Source organism: Vicugna pacos, chromosome 32 (genome assembly GCF_048564905.1).
Source record: "Vicugna pacos chromosome 32, VicPac4, whole genome shotgun sequence".
In the NCBI taxonomy this organism is placed as follows: Eukaryota; Metazoa; Chordata; class Mammalia; order Artiodactyla; family Camelidae; genus Vicugna; species Vicugna pacos.
Window position 1 is genome coordinate 5,961,667 of NC_133018.1, and position 22,248 is coordinate 5,983,914.

Here is a 22,248-nt window from a genome sequence, read left to right on the forward strand (position 1 = left end):
CCTCCACCTCCTCCGGCGCTTTGATTCGCAAAGGTTTCTGGGACGAGCGGATCAATACCTAAGGAAGGACTACGAATCCCAGCAAGCAGTTCGCGGCGCGAGGGCGCAGGAGGAGGAGCTCGGAGCCGTCGGGCCCCGAGGAGCCAGGTACCTTCTTTGGCGGGACGTCGCGGAGCGGGGTGCCTGGTCCCAGGCTTGTCGCTCCTGTGTCCTCTGTCAGCCCCAGGTCCAGGTCTACAGTTGGAGCCGGTGGCAAAAGTCGAGTCCTGAGGGCTGGACCCCTCTGCTCGGCCTCACGGGAAGGGGCTGTTCTGCCCATGCTTCCTGTTCCCCGTATCCCTGGGTTTCGCAGCTGACAACGGTGGTTTGGAAGATGGGAGACTTAGAACCCACTCGTTTCTTCTTGGGAATAGAAATAGGAAGGACTTTGGAGTACTAAGCCTGTTCAGCCAACGTTTCTGAGCGCCTCTGGGCCATGCGCCGGGGACCCAGCTGTGAACAAGGCCTGCTCTCATGGAGCGCTCATTCTGCTTTGTGTTGGCAGACGGGGAGGTGCAGCAATGTTTTGAAAAGCAGAAGACAGGTTGATTGGGGAGGAAGTAGTGGTGGTAATATTTTAGCCAGGGTGTCCCAGGGTGACACTTAACCCTAAACCTGGCTGGATAATAACTCATTCAAACAGGAAAACGTTGGTGCAAAGGCCATGAGGCTGCTGCAGTCCTGGGGTGTTTCAAGGAAAAAAGTATTGTGTGGAGTGTGAAGTACTCTCAGGTCAGCTCATATCTGGCCTTGTAACCCATGGTAAAGAGTTTTTTTTTTTTTTTTTTGACATTGAAGGGTTTTCAGCTGTGATGTGACATGATGTAATTTAAATTTACATTCTAATGTCGTCATTTCTGGCTGCTCTCTGGTGAACAGACTGAAGAGAGTTACTGTGGTGGGTCAGTTGAGGCACAATGGTAATTTAGATTAGGGTGTGGATTAGAGTAGTGATCAGATTTGGGATGTATTTTGGGAGGTAGGACAGACAAAACAGGCTGACAGATGCATGCAGGGTGTACAGGAAAGACGAATCCAGGATGACATGTGAGTTTTGACCTCACCCATTTAAAATCAGTGGGATGATCTTCAGCTCTGTTTGGCCATGTTAAGTTTGAGCTGCCCCTTAGGCATCAGTGGACATGTCCGGAGGCAAATGGAGATTTGGATCTGGAGTTCAGAGGAGAGGTCTGAGCCAGAAATACAAGCCACTGGCATAGGTGTGGCATTGAAAACAGACTGAATTTGAGGCCTGGATCTGCCTCTCACTTGTAAAAGCAACAGTAAGCTTGGTTAGGAGGTTGGGAGAAAAAAATGTGAAATACTCTAAATCCAGGATGAGTTATGCTTACTGGGGTTATTTTTTATTTGCAAAGTATCCTGGGAGCCCCTTGGGGCAAGAACTTGTGAAGCTTCTTGGGAAGAATACTTAGGTCTTCCTAACAACAAATTTGGCTGATGGGAAGTTCAGAGGAGGGAGGAATTAATTTAGGTGGGATGAAAAGGGAAGAGCACAGGGAATTAAGGTGTGACTTGTTTTATTTGGTTTTATCTTTGCCTTTTTAGTTAATTTTGGAGCAACAATTTTAAAAAAAAATCGAATGTTCTTTAAGCCATCCATTTCTACTTAGAAATTATTATTCTACACATAAATATAGAAAAATAAGAAAAATGACCTTAGCTTTCCCTTTGATTAATGTTTGAACTCAAGTTGAACAGAACTAAATTCCTTTAAACTTTCAGCCCTATCTACAATCCCCTACACATTTAATTCCACTTAAAAATTTAATATATTTGATTTTCTTTTTAAGTACTTCAGATACATACCCTAACAAACACAATTTCCCCAGAATACTAAAATAGTTACTAGAAAGTCTAATAAATTAAACTTACAAATGTGGTGAATTTTGAGTTCTTATAAACAGTTCAATACTTTTAACAGACTTAGTCAAATTCTCCTTATATCACTTGTTCTCAGTCTGGGGAGTCAAAAAATACAGGATCCATCTCTGACAAGAAATTAGGGTATGAGGCACCATTACTAGGTTTTATAGCACCCCATTTTATGCAGCCAGTGTTTCCAACCATTTGCTAACCTCTCAACTTAAAATCACAAGTCTAATATCAATTACTGACATATTTTATCAGTTCTCTGCATATTTAACTTAAATTTAAAATTGGAATCACAATGCTTTCCTGTCATATACTCAACGTGTCAAATTCTTTTCAATGTGATTTTTTTCAATACCAAGTATACTCTTTATTAATAAACTTAGGACAGGAACATTAATACAATGATTTTGATTTACTCTGCTTAACTCTGTTTTCAGTTCTAAGCTTTTATGGACTGTGACAAGACACTTAGCCAGTAAGAAGACAGTTTTATCCACTCTAATGTGTTGTACTTAGCATTTCAGTCAAGGTGCAGTTACCATTTCAGTGCACTGAAATGTTCTGATCGATTTCTGACTGGAACACGAATCTGGGGGCTCTTTTTATGCACAGTGACCACCTTCAGTGGAGGCTGCCTTTAGGATGCAGAGGATGGAGAGGTTGATGAGCAGTGGAGCTCAGTTCTCCAGGCTTTTATTTCTCAGGGGGTACCTACTAGGGGGTGCTAGACTCATTGGTTAAAATGCAAATTTCTGGGCCCCTCTCCAGATCTGCTGAGTCAGAATTCTGGAGGCTCTGGTTCAGGAGACTTCATTTTTAAGAAACTCCTCACCAGGAGCAATGAAAAATTGTGAGGAATTGTTTTCAGAGGGTTGATCTGATGCTGCCCAGGGTAGGGTAGGCTAAGACTCGTCCACATGTGAACAGCTGAGGCCTGAGTTGGGCAGCAGTGACAGTGGTGACAGAGGGTCACACGGCATTTGGAGCCCAAACTTGAGGGGGAAGGTAGGGAGAAGGGAAAGGTAGAGGTGGTTCTGAGTCAGGGTATATGGTTCAAGAGCCTCCTTCAGGCTATTTTTACCTTCCTATTTGGAATCTCTGGCCTCCTGGGACCTCTGTCTGGTGAGAAACCATGTCTCCAGCCTGCAGCTCCTGAGCCCAGATTTGAGTTCAGCCAACCTTCTCTGAGCCACGTCTGCGTGGAATCAGGGCACATGCTCTCAGCCTTCAGCCGGGGACCCAGGAAAATGTTTACACTGGATCCCTTTCAGCACCACGCCTAGCTGGTTCATCCAGGTGAACCAGGTCACTGGAACCATCCATGGCAGCCTCCTGAGGGAGAAGGAATAGGATTTATCCCTGCCTGACAGATTTCCCACTTTTTAAAAATTATTGATTTATTTATTTTAATGGAGGTACTGGGGATTGAACCCAGGATCTCTGCACGCTAAGCATGCGCTCTACCACTGAGGTATGCCCTCCCCCACCATTTCCTACTTTTTTTGAAGGGAATTTTTTGGAAAAAATTTAAAACTACACATGCTAAATGTAGAAACCTAGAAAAACAGAAAAACAAAAAAATGAAAAGAGAAAAATCCCACACATCATAATTTATTCTCCAGATATAACCACAGTAAATATTTTGTGTCTGCTCCAGTCTGTGTGTGTGTGTGTGTGTGTGTGTGTGTGTGTGTGTGTGTGTGTGTGTGTTGGGGCAGGAGGTTCTTTCTCCTTAAAAAAGTGGAGTCATGCTGTGCACACCATTGTGACAGTGAGCCATTTTTCATTTATGTTATGGAGTGAACATTTTTTCCATGTAGGGAATTGTTCCCTTTGACTGATTTTTTAAAATTGTAGTATAGTTGATGTACTCCTTTGACTTGATTTTTAGTGGCTGTGCAGTACTCCACTGAATAGATGTGGCTCACCCCCTACTCTGGTTCCTTGCCAGTTGTGGGCTCCCACTACCCAAAGTTACTTTTAGAGGAAGATGAGGAAATAGGCTTTGTGCATCATCAGTGAACCCCTGCCTCCACCGTACATGGGACGCTGAGCAGCCTGCCTGACATGTGGTGAGCAATGGATAACTCAGCTCTTTTTACTATTGGACATTTAGAGTTTGGTTTCTGGAGAAGCTACATTGCAGTGATCACCTTGGTACCTAGATCTTTGAGATTATCTCTGATCATTTCCTTGGAGTAAGTGCCTATTGGATACAGGTGCCCCTACTTGGCACAGAGCTTGTTACCCATGACTGCCTCTGGGGACGCATCTGTTGGTCGCCCCCAGCATATATTCAGTGCACCTTATGAGAGCAGGGACTCTGCGTCCTGAGCTATGAATCGTAGTTTGGCAGAGAGGAAGTGCTCAGTGCATGTTTGGCTGGTGAATGAATGACTGAGGGAACCATGGAACTTTAGGGGTGTGAGTGTGAGTTGAAGGGGTGCCCTCCTTTGACTTTACTCAGGACGTTTTAGGTTATGGGGCACTTTGTACCTGTGGCCATCACAAGTTGTAAAGTGATTTAGTTTTTCCATTCATTTATTTCACTGTATTCATTAGCTATTGCTGCATAACAAATTACCCTAAAACTTAGGGACTTAACACAACAAACATTATCTCATAGGTTTCTGAGGATCAGAAATTTGGGAGTGGTTTAGCTGGGTGGTTCTGGCTAAGGGTCTCTCACAAGATTACAGTCAACCTGTCAGCCAGGGCTGCTCTCCTCTGAAGGCCTGACTGGAGCTGGAGGGTCAGCCTCCAAGCTTGTTCACATGGCTATCAGCAGAAAGTGTCAGTTCCTTGCCATGTGGGCCTCTCTGCAGGACTGCTCACAGTAAGGTAGCCGGCTCCTCCCAGAGCCAGTGATCAGAGAAAGGAAGACACCAGAATGGAGGCCGCATTGCCATATAACCTAATCTTGGAAGTGACATACCATCCCCTCTGCTCCCTCGTCTTGGTCACACAGAGTTTGAGAGGGGACAACACAAAGTGCAGACACCGGGACGTGGGCTCATTGGGCGGCACAGAGGCTGGCTGTCACGTCCACAGATGTGTGTTGAGCAGCCCTGGCTAAGCACCTACCACGCATGACTTAATCCTCCTAGTACTCTTGTGAAATAGTATCATTATCCCTGTCTTCCAGATGAGGCTCAAAGGATAGGTAGTTGGCTGAGAATTTCACAGCCCGAAAGTGGCAGGGTTGGGGTTCAGACCTGGTTGAGTGGTTAGAGTACAGGTTGGTGCAGGTGGTCTGCATGATTCTGGGCAAACTGTCTCCTTCTCTGTTCCTCAGTCCATCATCTATGTATTAGACCAGCATTTCTGTGGACTCTGCAGCAGGGCCTCCTTAGATCCTAGTCCTGCCCTAGACCTGCTGAGTTAGAAATTGCTGTGGGTGGGGTCCCCACTGCCTCCTATTGCTGAAATAAGATGATCTGCTTTCCTCCAAGAGGTTATCATAGGAAGGAGGTCAGGATGAGAAAGCCATGTGGTTGCTACAAAAGGCCAGGGCATCTGAGGGAGACCCTTAACATATTGGGGCTCCCATCAGGGAAGACATCTGGGTCTTCTTGGCACTTCTGTTGGGACTGGGTCCTGAGGGGGCAGTCTGCAGGCCACCTGCGTGGGACAGTTCTGATGCCATCGACTCCAGACGGCGGGCATATGTGGCGGGCTGCCGTGCTTCTGGTTGGCAAGCAGTAAAGCCGTCCTCTGGCTGAGGTTTGCTGTTTACCTGGGGTCTGGCGGAGCCGTAATTAGAAGAAATGACAGGTGAGCTTGAGGGCGGCATGTGGTGAGCACAAGTCCTGGATAATTACAGTGTGCCTCCCAGCCCCCGGCTGCGGCTGAGCTGTTGGCTTATTTTAGCCTTGTGCCAAAGCCAGCTCTGGACCTGAGACACTGGCAATGAAAGGGACCAAGAATATCGATGAAGCACAAATGTCTGCCTCCTGCCAGCCTCGCGGTGGAGCGGTGGGGCAGGGAAGGGGCGGGCCCCGGGGCTGCCAGACCCCAGTGTGGGTGCTGGCTCTGGCACGCCTGGGCACGGCGCGTCGCAGCATCGTGGTGAGGGCCCCACAGCACTCAGGTTGTTGAGGGACTGTCCTTATCGCTGTCTCTCCTGGCCAGGCCTTTGAGCAAATTAGGGGTATTTCTGAACCTACTTCCTCATCTGGGAAATGAACGCCTTAATATCTGCTCAGAGGGTCTGTGAATGACAGCCAGGTGCCTGGCACCCAGGAATCAAATCCGAAGCCGTCTGCCCTCCTCCCACCCCACCCCCCATTCTCTTTTCTTCCCTCTTCCACTACACAGAGTCTCAACTTGTAATCTTTCCTGTGAGCCCAGAGGCCTGCAGTCAGGTGCAGGGATAAACAGGTGTGGTTTAAGTCCGTGGGGTGGGGCTCTGCTGCGGACAGAAGCCCTGCAGAGAGGGTGGGGGTGGCAGTGAGAGACCTGCCTTGGGGCCTTAGATGTCTCTCTTCTCTGTCCTCCTCATCCTTACCCTCGTCCCCAGATTCAGCTTGTAGAGAAGAGGGCCTGGGAGCTGTCGGCGAGCAGAGGGTGGGAGGCCCCTAGTTCTGCAGCCCCCCGCCCCTCATTCCGACAGCAGTTGTGTATGTGAGCCTCTGCTCTAGGTGCAGCAGAGGGACGGACAGACAGCTGTGGGGAGCAGGCCCCTATGACAGTAGACCAGTGTGGGAGGAGAGCTATGGAAAACTGAGCAGGTGGTAAGCGGGGCAGAAGTGTCCACGCTGTGACTTTGGCCGCAGTTTTACATCAGGAGGTCAGGATGTGCTCACGGCGGGGTGTCAGGAGGAGGGAGCCTCCTGGAGGGTCATGGTCACAGCAGTAACAGCCGCCATTCTCTGCCATGGGAAGTTCACAGAGGTGGGGGGGGGGGTCCCTGTTTTATAGCTAAGGACAGACTCGGGGATGAAATAACTTTCCAGAGGTCACCCAGCTGAGAGGTGGCAGAGCTGGAATTTGAACCCAGTCCTGTGTGACCCCAGAAAGTGGTCCCACCAGCCTCGCCCTTTACCCCTTGGCCATGAGAAGCCACCCTGTCACCTGGCAAGTCTCCAGGGAGCCAGCAGATGCTCTTGCAGCCATGGACCTGGTCTCTGGGAGTGGGTGGGTGGCACCGCCTGTGTTCCCGGTTAGGGAGTTCTGTGTTCCGGACGGGGCCTTGTTCACACACTGCTGAGTGCGCCAGCCCCAGAGGGTGAGGATGAATCATGGCAGAGAGGGCCAGCTTAGTCAGCACCCATGCTGGTGTCTGGGTGACATAGAGACGTCCAGCTGTCCCCATCCCTCTTCCGTGACCTCCCACTCAGAGCTGCCAAGTGTGGTGGTGCAGGTTGTGCCTTGTGCAAGGACGCCTGGCTGAGAGGTGAGGCAAAGCGAAATACACTCCACCTGCCAAGTTGTGTGTCTGGCCCAGCGTATCTGTCCAGAGGATTCTGCAGCCGCACTTCTTCCTGATGTATGCCAAGGCAGTGGAACAGGAGGGAGTTGGGTCAGAAGTCCTAGAAGTTCACGCCTGGGCGATGCCTGGGTGAGGTCACCTTGCTAAGGACAGCTCCTGCCCAGGAACAGGGCCTCTGCCCCAGGGGGTCAGGCCTGTGAAGTGGGGAAGTGTGGGTCGCTTGGAAGCTGCTCTGCTCCTCTGACACCACTCCCAGCCGTGGGGGCTCTGCAGAGCTGCTGCGTGGGCAAGGGTCTCAGGCTGCCCCGGGGCTGAGGCTCTGATCCCACCTCTGCCTTGTGCTGTGTACTTCGGGCAGCTCACTTGCCCTCTCCTGGCCTCACTTTTCTCCTCAGTAACGGACCAGCTGACCACGGAGATCACTTGGGCACTGACATCCTGTTCCTTGTTCTGTACCTTCATTTTCTGACATACAGGCTTTTCGGGGACCAACAGTAATGATGGTGATGACAGCCGATATTTTTTGAGGGCCTCCTATAGGCCAGGCTCTGCGAATTAGAAAGTGGTGGTGCCTGAATTTAAACCCGGATGGTCTCAAGAGGCTCTTAGAAGTCATCTGGTCTAGCTGCCTGCCTCCTGCTTCACACATAGGGAAACTGAAGCCTAGAGAGGGCAGGTGACAGAGCCACAGCCTCAGTTGGCAGGGCTGGGACTAGAACTCAAGGTCTGTGGACCTGTCCTAGACGGCTGGACACTTGCCCTCTGCCGGATGAGGGGTGGCTAGGGTGGGCAGAAGGAGGTGTGGTTGGGTGGCGCTGCCAGTGTGGCCCTCAGCTGAGGCTAATTTGTCCCCCATGGTTTGTATGTGAGAGACAGGGGATACCCAAACACACATGCTCACGGACACACAGCCCAGCACCCAGGCTCATCATTTGAACCAGTGTTGCTGGGAGGTTGAGGGAGGGGCATGTGAGCTTCATTTCCTGGTGGGTTGGTGGGAGGCTTTCCCAGCAGACCTGAGCCCCAGGCATGGAGAGACCTGCTTTCCTTTCTGGATGTGTAATCTGGGGCACCTCACAGCACCTCTCTGAGCCTCAGTTTCCTCATTCGTAAATGGGATTATAATACATACATACCTCTTGGGGTTTGTAGGGACCACATGATCCCGGGGGTGTAGTGAGTGATTAATAAAGGAAAGCTGTCATCATTTTGCTTTGTTAGGAGGAGATGTTCATAAGTGACGAGGAATGTGGGCTTTAGAGCCATCCTGCCTGGATTCTGAGCCCAGCTCGGCTGCTTTCCAGCTGTGTGACCTTGGCTAAGTCACTACACTTCTTGGAGCCTCAATGTCCTCATCTGAAACCTCCTCACAGGCTTTCCTGAGGATTGAATGAGATGATGCATTACAAATCATGTAGCCCAGTGCCAGCATCTGGTCGGTGCTCAGTGGATCCCAATGTTAGGTAACATTTATTGAGCCCTTGCTCAACGCCAGACATCAGTAGTGTCATTTGTGTTGTTGGCGCTCTTTTATTAATAATACGTTTGGATTAGCAAACTTTTGTGTACTGCTCCCTGAGCCATCAGCCAACCAGTCAGACCCCCCCCCATCCCATATTCCTACAGTGAAAGCAGAGGCCCGAGGTCACACAGCTGGCTTCCCAGTGCCTTTGTCCCAGTCGTTTTGTCCAGCCAAGCCTGCCGCAGAGCTGCTGTTCCATCTCAGTCTCCCGGAGAGACGCCCCTCCCACTGCCCCTCCCCTCCCCGTTCCTCTCCAGAGCCAGCAGCTCCTCTGAGCTTCAGGCTTCGTGAATGGCTTGGTTAAGCGCTCGGCCATTAAATGTTCATCTCTTACAATTTCAATCCAATTCCTATAAGTTTATTGGCAAGACGGGGTGTATTAGAACTGCCAAATTTAATATATCAAGTCCATGTGTCTGGGCTGTGGTTTCTCAGCAGTAATGGGAGGAGAGAGATTTTATACGTTTTCATTTTGAATGACTGTCTGTTCCAGGTCCCATTACAGCCCTTGACTTAATGGCTGCTGTCCTTGTCTGCCGCAGGAGCGCTTTCTCCATCAGCTCGCCCGGCTGCCTGGACTGTCCAGGTGGCTTGCTTGTCTGTGCCTCTCCCCCATTCTTCTCTTCCCAAGGTGCATTCCCCCAGCCATCTGCCCTGTGGGTCAGGTCTCAGCTGTAACTTTATTTGCCAGATACTGGGCATTTGGGGGTTTTGCCACTAGCCTGGGCTGCTGCCTTGTGACCCTGGGGAAGTCTCTTTCCTCTTCTGGGCTGCAGCAACCTGCTTTGGGAAGTGAGGGGTCAGACTATAGGACCTGAAAGGTGAGGGGCTGTTGTGGGCTTACCCTTTGAAGATCCTACTTGGTGGCCCCAAGTGGACCTATTTGTCCTCTGGTCTTGTGACACCAAACAGGGGGACCCCAGGACTGGCCATGAGTCATAGAATTGCCATCTGCCCATGGCTACAGAGCTGCTGGGTCAGGGGTGGCAGCTGTGGTCACCTTGACTGAGGGATCTTAAGGGCCTTAAGACCCTGAGACATTCTCATTTCCCCCTGTGACTGCCCCTGAGTGTTAGCTGATCTCCTTGGGAAGCTGTGTGCTTTCTGCCCGAGTCCTCTGGCTTCTCTAAGCCTTGAGCTGGCTGTGGAAGAGAGGACACGAGCAGCGGGATTTTAGGGCACCTGAGTCTACCTTCTGCTTACCAGCTGGGTGACCTTGGGCAAATCACTTCTTCTCTCTGAACCTCAGTTGTCCCATAAGGAAACGGGAATTAATTGATTTATTCAACAAATATTTGGTTGCTGACTGTACCATGCACCACTTTGGGTTGCCGCGGCTTCAGCGATAAACAAAACAAAAATATCCCAGTCCACATGGATTTATATTCCCGTTAGAGGAAAAATATAATAAACATAACAAGTAACTGACTACTTCAAAGGTGATAAAAAGGAAGCAGAGAATGGGGAAAGCCAAGTAGAGGGCTCTGCGGTTTTAAATCAAGTGGTCACGGGAGATTACCGAGAAGATAGTACTTGAGCAAAGATCCAAAGGGTCAAGTGACCAAGCGTGGCAGGGATCCAGGGGAGGCATCCTGGCAGAAGGACCAGCAGGTGCCAACACCAGGAGGTGGGTGTGTGCCTGGTGTGTGTGAGGAGCTGAGAGGAAGCCTGTGTGGCCAGTCAGTGTGGAGAGAAGAGGAGAGGAAATCAGGGTGTGGTGGGATGGGGGCTGTCTCAAAGGGCTAAGGGGGTGGTTCTTCAGCCTGGCTTCATCCAGGAACTCCCTGAGGAGCATTCAGACCTGCTGATGCCCAGGCCCCACCCACCATGGTTCTGCTTTCACTGGCCTGGGGTAGCAGCTGGGCATCAGAGCTATTAAAAGATCCCTCTAGAATGAGACCTCTCAGGACGTAAGCATCGGCCCATGTAGTTCATCACGGGCTGCCGTGGGCTGTAAGGGAGGTGGTGGGGCAAGTAGCGCCTTTCTCGCACGGCGCAGGCCTGGCCTTTGGCATGCTCAGGCTGCTGGGGTGCTGCGGACTTTGGTGGTGGCGTGACCTGGTGCTCTGTGATTTCCCAGGGCGGCCATGGGGAAGCGTTACTTCTGCGACTACTGTGACCGCTCCTTCCAGGACAACCTCCACAACCGCAAGAAGCACCTGAATGGGCTACAGCACCTCAAGGCCAAGAAGCTCTGGTACGACATGTTCCGAGGTGGGTGCCTGCTGGCCCCGTGGCCAGGCTGACGGAGCCCCCTCTCCTATCTCTTACCATCTGATGGGGGAGCGCCGTGGCTGGCAGCTGTCCTGGTCAGGGTTCTCTGGGAGCAAAAGAGAGGAGGCCTGGGCCGCTGGCCCCGGGGGCAGACGGGCCCTCAGAGGGGCAGCTGGAAGGCGAGCTCCTTTCCCCAGCCATCCCGACTGATAGTTCTGTTCTCAGACTCCTTGCCAGGCTCTGGGGACACTGGCCAGGAAGACTGCTCTCCTCAGAGCTAACATTTGAGCCCAGGGCTAAAATGTAGGAAAAAGCCAGTGCACCATTCTGGGCAGAGCGCAAAGCACCAGCTGCTCTTGGAGCAGGAGAGAGAGGGTGTGGCCGGAGGGAGTGGAGATGGATGGATGGTAGGGGCTGAAGCTGGCCTTTGAAGGGCTGTAGGCAGCTGCCCATATGACCAGAGCTACATTTGACAGTAATGGCCGACAGCTGCCTGAGTGGAGGGGTGCATACGAGGCTGTTGAATGACTGACTGTCCAGTAACCGAGCTGCTTCTGGGAAAGGCTTCTCAGAGTGGATGCAACTGCGGTCCCCAGGCTGGCACATGAGCTCTTTCCACTTCCTTGAGAAGCTCACCAGGTCTCCAGCTCACCTAAACAACACACAGCCCAGACTCTGGAGGGGCACGTGGCACCCCAGCCTGGGCTAGGACTTAATACCCTCTCTGCTCCTGGCGTCATGGCCTTGGAACAGTCCCTTCCCTCTCAGGCTGATGAGACAACTGCTTTGGTCAGGACAGGTCAGCATGGGCCAGGCTGGCTGCCTGATGTCAGTCCCAGGGTGTCACTCACCAAGACCGTAGCCCTAATTCTGTCATGTGTAAAACAGCTGTAACAACAGTTCCCGTCTCCCAGGGAGGTGACAAAAGTAGGAACGATGCCTACAGGTCCACAGAAAGATTGGCCTCAGGCCCTTTATCTCATGGGCTCTTACATTCAGCCAGCACTGTGTGAGCACTTGGCATGTCCTTGGTTCCCAGGGATGCTCTGAAGACTAAAGAGGAATAAGACAGGGCCCCTCCCCTAAATGACCTCACACCCAGTTACAACAGTGTGTTCTGGGTGGAACTCCTGTCCTACCCAGGCCTCCATGCCCTGCTGACCTTTCCCTCCAAGCTCCAGCCACACTGGCCACTGCAAGTACTGTCCCCTCTGCAGGCATGCCCTCCTCACCTCCAGAGAGTCCTCCGGGATGCCCTGTCTGACTCCCAAGCCAGGTCAGGTCAGCTGGCTGTGCGCTGGCTGTTCACCCCGTTTATATCCACGTGGATTAGTGTGACTGTTGGAGTGGAAGGAAGGACCGGGTCTGACCTGTTCTCCACTAAATCCCTGTGCTGGCGTGGTGCCTGGCACACAGGACGTGCTCAGTAAATGTTTGTTAGGTGAAGGTCTCAATGAATGAGCAAACAAACCCAGGGCAGCAGGGCAGCTGTTAATTTTGGGAGCTGAATCGAGAAGGACCAATAGGGTCAGATCCCAAGGAGCCTTGAATACTGGGCGAGGAGCACGCCTCCTTCGTACAGGGCCTGGGCCAGGGGCCCCCAGCCCTGGGAGCCCTTCAGAGTCACTGAGGGGCTTTTGACGGTTCTCATGCCCTCCCCTCAGAGGAATTAAAACAGAATCGAAGGAAGATGGGCTCGGGCTCTGAGTGCTTTAAGAGCTGCCTAGTAATTCTGCCACGTGGCTGGGGTTGAGAGCTGTCAGCCAGGTCCTGGGCAGCCTGGAACTCCTCTCCCACACTGAGTCACCCCGCCAGGGCCCCTTGTCGAAGACTCAGACTCAGCCCCACTTCCAGTTTTAGCTGCCCTACCCCAGGGGGCCCTGAGCAATGTCACCTGCCCTCTACCAGCCCACCTCCCCGGGGAAGGCCCCTGGCACCAGCTGGGGGGGCTGAGTCCAATAAGCCCAGAGCTGACAGATGGACTGCTCCCTGCGCTCCTGCAGGCCTCCATGGGAGTCCTCTGATAACTAACTGCTGACCCCAGCTGCCCTGCCCTGAGGAAGCGAGGCGCCCCCATTGGAGTCAGCTGCTCACCAGCCACCAGGAATTCAGCAGCCGCACAGCAAGAGGCGGGGGCTTGAGGCTCAAAGACCAGGCTTCACACCTGGCACTGTCACTTCCTGACCGTGTGCCCCTTTTCCCTGCCTGAACCTCAGTTTTCCCATTTGCAAATGGGGTGTTACTGTGTATGGCAGGTTCATGAGGAGGAAATGGAATAGAACCACTACTGTTTGTTGAGCGTCCGCTTCAGAGGCTCTTAGCCTGGCTGCATGTCAGCATCACCCCGGGAACTTGGTGCCGAGGCCACTCCCAGCCCCACTTTCCCGACAGATACAACGTGCTGTCAGGTAGGGAACTGCTGGCCTCCTGTAACAAGCGCTCTCCATCCGCTGTCTTATTAAATGTTCACAGCAGCCCTACCAGGTGAGACTTGTCCTCCTGTTTTACATGGGGGAGAAGCTGAGATTTGGAGAGATGAAGTAGCGTGTCTGTGGTCCTGTGTGCCTGGACTCGGAAGCCCGTGGTCTTTGCTTTACCCCAGCAGCCTCTAGAAAAGGCCAGAAGGACGAACAGGGAACATGTACAGCCCAGGCCTGGCCTCTCCCTCCTCCAGGGAGCCATCCGAGCCTGAGTCCAGACTTCCTCACGTGTCTCACTCACATATTTTGACTGATTGATTCCTTGCCCACCAAGAAGCAAACAAAATTTAGACCATACTTACATGATGAAAATAATAGTAGGAAAAATCAGAGGAAACCAGAGTCAAGATTAATGTCCAGAAATGTTGCCGGGAAGTCCTGTCAGGGGTGGCTGGTTTGAGGAGTGAAGCGATGCCTGGGCCCAGGGTTTACTGATGGGCTTCTCAGCTTTTTACTTTGAAATAATTATAGATTCACAGGAAGCTGCAAAGACAGGACAGAGAAGTCTTCTGGTACCAGGACTATAAAAAAAACTCCCCAGGTGATCCACTGTGCAAAGCTGAGGGTCTCTAACCTAAAACCTGGTCCTTACCTGTGGCTGGTGTGGGTGGGGTGGGTGGGGCTGAGGTCGCCTGAAGCTGGGATCCCTCTGCCTGGCATCTCCACCTGTGCTGTCCGCTCTTACACTCCCTCCCTGATTTCGGTGGTGGGAAGTGCCTGTGTGCATCTGAAGTCTGAACCCAGCCCCTCTCTCCCCCTAGATGCAGCTGCCATCTTGCTGGATGAGCAGAACAAGCGTCCCTGCAGGAAATTTCTACTGACAGGTAAAGTGTTCTGCTCAGATCAGCTCCCCCCAGGGGCCAACATGCCCAGTCTGGTCCGCGTGGACCTCTGTACAGCCTCTCCCCGCAGCCGCCGCCCCTAGCCCGCTTGGTGCGTCAGGTGACTTGACATAGTTAACGAAGACCATCCCAGGAGTTGTGCCTTAGGGCTTCTGGGGCTTGGTCCTCAGCTCTGCAGACCTAGAATGTGATTTTATTGGCTCACCCAGAACAAGCCAGCGCTGGGAAATTGCAAGTAAATCCAGGAGACATTGATGGGTGTAATAGACTGGCTGATTAAGTTAGCCTTGGAGCCTGACCTCCACTGCGCCCTCCCTCCCAGCCAGCAGGACTGGAGACGGTAACAGGTCCGACAATGCTGAGAAGGTTCTAAATTAGAACAAAGGATGCTGGGTGTTGATTTCATTCACTGCTCAGTACTCAGCTAATAAAGATGCATGTGGTTCAAAGAGACTACCTCAGTAGGTGAAGGAACCAAATGAATGAAAATAAGGGTAGGGAAAATAAGACAAAGCCAGGAGAATGATTAGTCTCTTCCATGTTTGCCTTGAGGGCCTGTGTACTTGCTAAGGGTTTGGCCCTGAGTTTCCTAGCAGCCAAGGCAAAGGGGAAAGAGGAAAGTCCTTAACATTGTAGTATGTAAGGGAGCTTAGCACTGGGGAGAGGTACTGCTGTTGGCCTAGGAAAGCGGGGTGAATGGCCGTGCTCCCCTCAGGAGACAGTGCTGCCCCCTGGATGGGCACCAGGCCTGCAGCTCAGGGGCTGCTGTTCCCCACTGTCTCCACCTGGGTGTGAACACACCACTGGTAGATGAGGCTGCCTTAGGACACCTCCAGTCTCCTGTTATTTTGAGACACATGTTGGTCTCCCCAGTTGAGATGTGGAAAGCCACCTGGACTTGGGTACCTCCTTGACAAAGCTGACATCAAAGCCTTCCTGGGGAGCAGTCCAACTGCTTGTGCACGCCCCACAGGCAGGGACACCAGGCAGAGGGCACAAGGAAGCAGGATCCTTTCAGGGACCCACCAGTAGTTTGCCGGGGCTGGGGGCTGGGGTAGGGGGAGGTGACAAGAGACAAGCCTGCAGAGGCTTGTGCAAGTCGATCATGAAAAGCTTCAGTGGGCTCTGGTATGCTGCCAGGGGAGGGTGGCGGGCTGGCCATGGTAGACCAGACAATGGCCCCTCCTCATGATGCCCCTCAGCCCATGGTGGGAGCTGTTCCCAGGCAGCCAGTAACTCTGTCCTCTGGTTGCAGGCCAGTGTGACTTTGGCTCCAACTGCAGATTTTCCCACATGTCAGAGCAAGACCTGCAGGAGCTGAGTATCCAGGTGGAGGGTGAGTTTCAGTGGGACCCTGGTCTGGGCGGGGGTGGGTGCTAGGGGGATGCTGTCCTGTGTCTCCCTATGTCCCCCTCTTTCATAGCTGCCACATGGGGTAGGCCGAGAGCTGCCCGGGGTGTCAGGAACTGCCTTCAGACCACCCCAAGTATGAGTGGAGAAGGAGCCAGGGAGCTCCCATCCATGTCCCCAGCTAGGTTTAAAGTAACATGCATGGCTTCCAGCCCTGGAGTCCTGAGGGTGTGCCTCAGCCCCACCCGGGCCCTGCCAGCCTGGCATTCATTCATGTGCGCCCACCCGCCCTCCCCTTCCACAGTCAGGCAACATATATGGAGCCCCTGCTGAGTCCCTGGAAGGTCCCCTGGTGTGCTCTGGGGACCAGGGGATGAAGAGAGCGCCTTCTCTGCCCTCGGGATCCTCAAGCCTGTGACTCCAAGAAGCAACTTCAGCTTCCCTTGGAAACTGGCATGTCTGCCTCTGGGAAATTCACTTCTCACTGATCCAGTTACAGAAAAGGAAATTCCCACTTAGATGGTCTTTATCGATCTTCTCAAGCAGCCCCTACTGAACAGATGGAGACACCAAGCCTCACGTGAGCCCCCAGCGAGTGTGGCTGCTCACTCCTCCCTCTGTCTGCAGGGCCTTGGGCCATCAGGCAGCCAGCGAGGGCCTGGGGCGGCCTGGCCTCTGCCCTCATCCCCCAGTGGGCCTTGCTCCCCTCTGACCAGTCAGACCCTGTGGGCAGTGCCCTGCCCTGGGGAGCTGATGGCAGTGTACTGGCAGCCCTGGCACAAACTCAGGTTTCTAGGAGCTTTACCAGGGCGAAAGTGAGGCCGCGTGGGCCAGGCCAGCTAGTCCTGGCAGCAGCCAGGTCTCCACCTCTTCAAACAGCTGTGGTCTCAGAACTGTTGGCCTGTGGTGGGGAGAGCTCAGGTTTTGCCCTTTTCTGCAGCCGCCACTGCCTCCCTGACCCCTGGTTTGGACCCCTCCTGAGGACCAGGCACTCAGCACACATTATCCTGTGTCCACCTCCAAACAGTGCGGGAGGCAGCCAGTGTTTTGTCTCCACTTGATGAGGAAGTAGAGTGAGGCTCTAAGGGGCAGGCCTGGGAAGTTGGCTTCAGGGTGGGGCCAGGCCAGGGGCTCTGCTCCTTCCCCAAGGAGGCCTCCGGTGCTTTGTGAGAGGGTGGGGTTCACGTAGGAGTGAATATGCCCCTGACTTGCTTCTGTCTCCCTATCCCCGCAGAGGAGAGGAGGGCCAGGGAGTGGCCACTTGAAGTCACCGAGCTCCCCGAGGGCCGTCTGGAGGACTGGCTGGAGAAGAGAGCCAAGCGGCTGAGCTCGGCCCCGAGCAGCAGGTACAGGCACTGAGGGTCCCCTCCTCCCGTGCCCTCTGGGAGCAAGACCCCAGCCAGCTTGCCCTGGCCTGAAGCTGAGCAGTCTCCACAAACTTCCCAGGGGCCAGGCACGGACACCCCTACAGAGCTCCCCAGGTGGGGGCCACGTCAGGGGCTCTTGGATCTCCAGGCCCTGGTCAGAGGCCGTGGGGCACTCGCTTGAAGGTTCCTTTGCCTGGCCTCACCCCTCTGCCTTAGTGGCTCCTCCCTTGTGGGAGTCTGTACTGGCTGAAGCAGGGGCAGGTGGCCAAGCCAGCGTGACTCCACACACCAAGTCCACTGCCAGACAGAGGGCCTAACTATGGTTACTGAGGCCCCAGTAAGCCAGTCACCATGCTGTCTAGAGCCCTGCCAGGTAGGCATGGTTGCCCTGACCCTGCAAAAGGGGAAGTGAGGCTCATAGGATGTGTCCGGGGTTAAGAGCTAAGAGCAGGCAGAGCTGGGGTTGCACAGAGGTGTGACCGGCTCATTATCATTGTCCCTCTGCCTCCTTGAGGAAGGAACTGGGGTGAGGCATCCCAACACTCAGGATGCTGGGAAGTAGACCAGGTGCCTTTCAGCCCTTGTATGGGGAGCACCTTGGGTCAGGAGCCCTCAGGTGTGTGCTGCGTGCTGTCCCAGGTCCTCCTCTTCAAGGTCACAGCCAAGACCAAAGCCAGGTTGTCTGGGCTCTTCCACCATGTCTTGAAAGAGAGAGTGGGGAGGAAAAGGGCTAAAGGATGTGCTCAAGAACTACCCAAATTGGTAAAGTTGTTCCACACCAGGCTGCCTCCTTTCCTGTCCTGCACTGGAGCTTTGGACCCGATGATTTGTCGGGTGTGTCTATTGAGACTGTAGCCTGGCCAGGGCTGCGGGAACCTGCTTGGTCAGTCTGTGGGATGAGCTCTTCCCTTGAGGCTCTGCCAGGAGATGAGAGCTAAGCTTCTTGCCTTCTCCGTGTGCCAGTGAAGAGAGCTTGTTAAGTGATTTTAAAATTAACTGTGATTGTTTTTACCTTTGTTTTAAATCTGTGCCCAGTTGTCCCCCAACCTTGAAAATATATATAGTACAGTCATGCCTCATATGTTGGAGGGTGACGTCCATTCCTTCTGATCCTGTCTGATGCGGTTTGATCTTGGTCGTGTGGGCGTCCCCCTTGGGACTGGTCCAGGGATCCATGTCTGGGGCTGGCTGAGGTCCTGTCCAGCGGGGAGTCTGCCGTGGTGGTGGCAGTAGCCGGCTGCTGGGATGGCAGGGACTGTTTCTGGAATAGAGCCTGCAACTGGGGACCACTCTAAACCCTAGGGAGTCTGAACCCTGTCCCTGAGCTTCTCTCCCTCTGGCCACCCAACCTGGCCCCTTCCAGGGGACCTGCTTTTCCATTTGTTCTCTGTGCCTTTGCACCTGTCCACCTGCCTCCTGAGGGCTTAGAGCCAAAATGAATTACTCTCTGGGCAGAGCAGGCCAGTCCAGCCTTGAGAAAAAGAGGTTGTGGGAAGGGAGGGGACCATTATTGCTTTTGCCATCACTGCCTCGTTCTTCCTCAGCCCTCTCCCTTCAGGCTGGTCTCATGAAAAAAGACACCTTGCAACCCACAAGCTTTGGGCTCTGCCCCTGAATCCCTGGCCCCTACTCTGCAGGGTCGGGGGGCAGTGGATTCAGCAGGATTTGGCAGGCTGCCTCCCTCTGTTCCCCGAGGCTCCTACCCTCAAGGCAGGTCTCTGTTCCCTTCACCCACCCTGGCTCTCCTAGATGGCACGGCAGCCCCTCCTGGTCCCCTGCGTCCCCTCTGCTCCTCCAGCCCATGCTCTACACCCCAGCCCCAACCAGCTTCTAAACACTTCCTGGCCCCGGCCCCTGCTTAAACCCTCCTGGGATTCCTCCACCTCCAGGGAGCTCCCTGGGCCCGGGGAACCTCCCTGCCACCTCTCGGGCCGGTAAGGGTCACCTTCTCTCCTCTCCCATCTGGCCTCTGTGTCAATCCCACTGGATTCTGGGCAGCTTCTTAGATGTGCTGGGCATGTCTGATTTCGGGGCACCTTGTGCGTGCTGTTTCCTCTGCTTGGAACTGTCCCCACCCTCTGCCTGGCAAAATCAGACTCATCCTTTAAGCTTTAGCTAAGACATCTCCTTTTCCACCCCCAGACGGCCCCCTCATGGCCCTGAGCTCACAGTGTTGTCATTCAGCCTGGCACAGGCCCAGGACACGTTGACTGCATGAGAGAGCATTTGGGGAGCAGGGTCCCAGCCTGGAGAACTATTCCTGAGTGTTAGCGCCAGGGGCCCCTTGTGGGGACCAGTCTGGTGGCCCCTCTACCTCTCTGTTTCCTCCCCTTGGGGCACAGGGTACAGATGGTTGCCTGGCCCACCTGGGGCCACCCAGACCTGAAGGTTCCAACCTCCCAGCCTGAGCAGAACCCTCAAGGTGAGCCGGGCCAACCCTCCTTGTAAAAGGAGAGACGGAGGCTCTGTGAGGCCCCAGCCTGGCACATCCTGCCACCCCCTCAGCAAACTGACCCCGAGGCACCTGCCTGGAGCGGACGGTGGCGGGAGGGAGGGGCCGGCCTCAGACAAGCTGACTAATCCCCGGCGGGGCCGGTGCCCGTCCTCGTCCGTTGTTGGCTCTTCAGACTGTGACCTTATCCCTCTTAATCCGCCCCGCCTTTGCACCCCTCTCTGGGCCAGCGCTACTGTCCTGGCCCAGGCGCCTCCCTAAGACTCTTTCCTTCTAATGAGGACAATTGCTGGGAAAAGCAAGGGAGAGCGGCTCCTGCCCCTGTGACGGGGAAGGCAGGCCACGGGAGGAGCCAGAGCACAGTCCTGTGCACCTCAGTGTCCCCGTCTGCTCTGTGCGGGCTGGAGGGGCATGCTCCGGGGGCTCGGGGGCTTGGGGGCCCCAGGGGTGTGAGGCCCAGGGACTGGGCCCTTCTCCTGGCAGGAGGCCTCAGCTGCCCAGGAATCTGCTCCATCTTCTAGAGGAAGGATCTGAGGCTCACGGGAAGGGACTCCCCAGTCACACCCTCTCTGCGGAGAATTGTGGTCACCCCAGCCCCACAGGGAGCCCGGGCTTGGCTGGCAGCCGAGGCTCTCCCTTCCAGCAACTGCGGAGCCTTCCCCACTCCCACCCTTCTCTGCGGCTGGTGGAGTTTATGAAATCTCCCTGGTGCCATAAATCATGCTGGGAGCTGCTTTCTGTGCTCTACAGCAGGCAGCTAGCAGTAGGGCAGGGATTTCCCTGTCCTTACGCAACAGGAGGCCCCAGAGGCTGTGCTCGGGGCTGCCTGAAGCCCTTGCTGAGGCTCCTACAGCGGGTCAGGCCCCGAGAGGGGCAGGTTGGCTGAGCGCAGCCAGGCAGCCCCCCACCTCTGCCTAGGAGGGCTTAGCCTCTTCAGACCTGTCACCAAGGGCCTGGGATATGCTTTTCCTGCAGAGGGCTGGCCACTGGGCCCCTGAGCCTGCTGCAGGCTGCCAGGGCCTCGCCTTCACTGAAAGCTGGGCCTAGGGCTGGGAAGGGGAGCTCACGAGCCAAAGTGCATCATCCCTGTCCCAGACTTGTCACTTGGGCGCAGGACTGACTCCACGCACCTCGGTGGCCTCATTTATAAAATGGGGTTCACTTGAGGATTCTTGAGGTTTCTCAAGGCCATGGTGTCTGGCCCAGAGTAGCACCCAGGCAGTAAGAGCACACAGCGTTGCTGTTTGTCATCAGCAGACATTCACTGGGTGGCCTCCCGGGTACTGAGGGAGCAGATGGATGCCACCCCATCCCCTGGCCTCTCCTCTAAGAGCTCCAGGCCCATAGGGGAGACATGAGCTCCCAGCTCAGTTCACAACACTCCCTCCGTAGCCTGAGGGGCAGTGCAGCCCTGGATCAGCAGCCTGAGTGGAGGTCACGTCCAGAAGGATCAGAATGTGGGGCAGTAATGGGGGGAGGTTGCCTCTTGCCTCAGTGGGCTCCTTTAGGACAGGGCCACCCCAGTCTGGGCACCGGGTTCCCAGGAGGTAGTCCCAGGGTTGGTGGACCTTAAGGGGAAGGAGGGTGAGTAGCATGAGAAATGAGGCTTTTAAAAATTTAGACAGTATTTTTTTTCTGATTTCAAAGGCTTGTGTGCTTGTAAAACTTTTCTTGAAAAGTATAAAGAAGTAAAAAAAAGTCACTCTTAATTGCACCACTCAGAACCACTGTTAACATTTGCTGTGTCTTCCAAGTTTTTTATGCATTTATATATGTTATATATCTTTCAACAAAAATAGTATCATGCTATATACATTATTTTATAAGCTGCTTTTTCTCCTTATTCACACAGAACATCATGACATCTTTCCTCATCAGTGCATATAAGTCTGCCTTAATCTTTCACAGGCTGCGTAGCATTCTCTGCTGTCAACGTGCATATATATTTAATCAGTCCCCCACAGGTGGACACTAAGGTTATTTCCATTTCTTAAAGCTCAGTCTCTGCCCACAACCCCACTATTTCCTTGGGCTCATTCCTAGAGGTGAGATGGCTGGCTCAAACGGTCTGCATGTTTTTGAGGCTCTGCCTTCAAGGAAGGTTATACAGGCAGCTGACCCTCCCCACAGCTGGAGTGGTGAGGAGGGTAAGCTGAGGTGGGGGTGTCCCAGCCAGGGCCTGGGCTGTGCCCCACTTGAATTCTCTGTCCTCTTTCTCTCTAGGGCAGAACCCATCAGAGCCACTGTCTTCCAGTACCCTGTGGGCTGGCCACCAGTCCAGGAGCTGCCTCCATCCCTGCGGGCACCCCCACCAGGAGGGTGGCCCCTGCAGCCCAGTGTCCAGTGGGGCTGAGCCCCTCATCCCTGCCTGGTCAGCTCTCAAGTCAGCCACAGTAAAAACAAGGGCTTGTACTGAGGACACCGAGGCCCCCTCCTGCTGTACCCCATGGAGCGTCTGAAATCATTGACTCGGACTCGCCTGGCCTCTCTGGGGCCTAAAAGCCCCTCCTATCCAGGTGCAGCCCTGGTCCTGGCTCTGCCCCCTCCCTCTCCTCCACCCTCCTTCCTTCCTGGGCATCTTGAGAAGACTTCCTTCCAGATGCTTATAAAGAAAGTCTGTCACCACGGTGGTGTGGCCGCTCTTCCCCCTTGTCTGGC

At 53.9% G+C, this 22,248-nt stretch overlaps 1 protein-coding gene across 2 annotated transcripts; it reads left to right on the forward strand.

Moving 5' to 3' along the window:
• The first annotated feature begins 1 nt into the window (after position 1).
• Positions 2-22,215, forward strand: ZMAT5 (zinc finger matrin-type 5). Of its 2 annotated transcripts, none has more exons than XM_031692618.2 (6): positions 2-147; positions 10,966-11,082; positions 14,341-14,403; positions 15,677-15,757; positions 17,006-17,117; positions 21,814-22,215. In XM_031692618.2, exons 2-6 carry the CDS (start codon positions 11,049-11,051, stop codon positions 21,941-21,943), a joined length of 420 nt encoding a protein of 139 aa, XP_031548478.1. In that variant the 5' UTR covers positions 2-147; positions 10,966-11,048; the 3' UTR covers positions 21,944-22,215. The 2 variants fall into 2 exon arrangements, with proteins under 2 accessions (XP_031548478.1, XP_006213586.1); XM_006213524.4 differs by having other exon boundaries at positions 4-147; positions 10,966-11,099.
• The last annotated feature ends 33 nt before the right edge of the window (positions 22,216-22,248 follow it).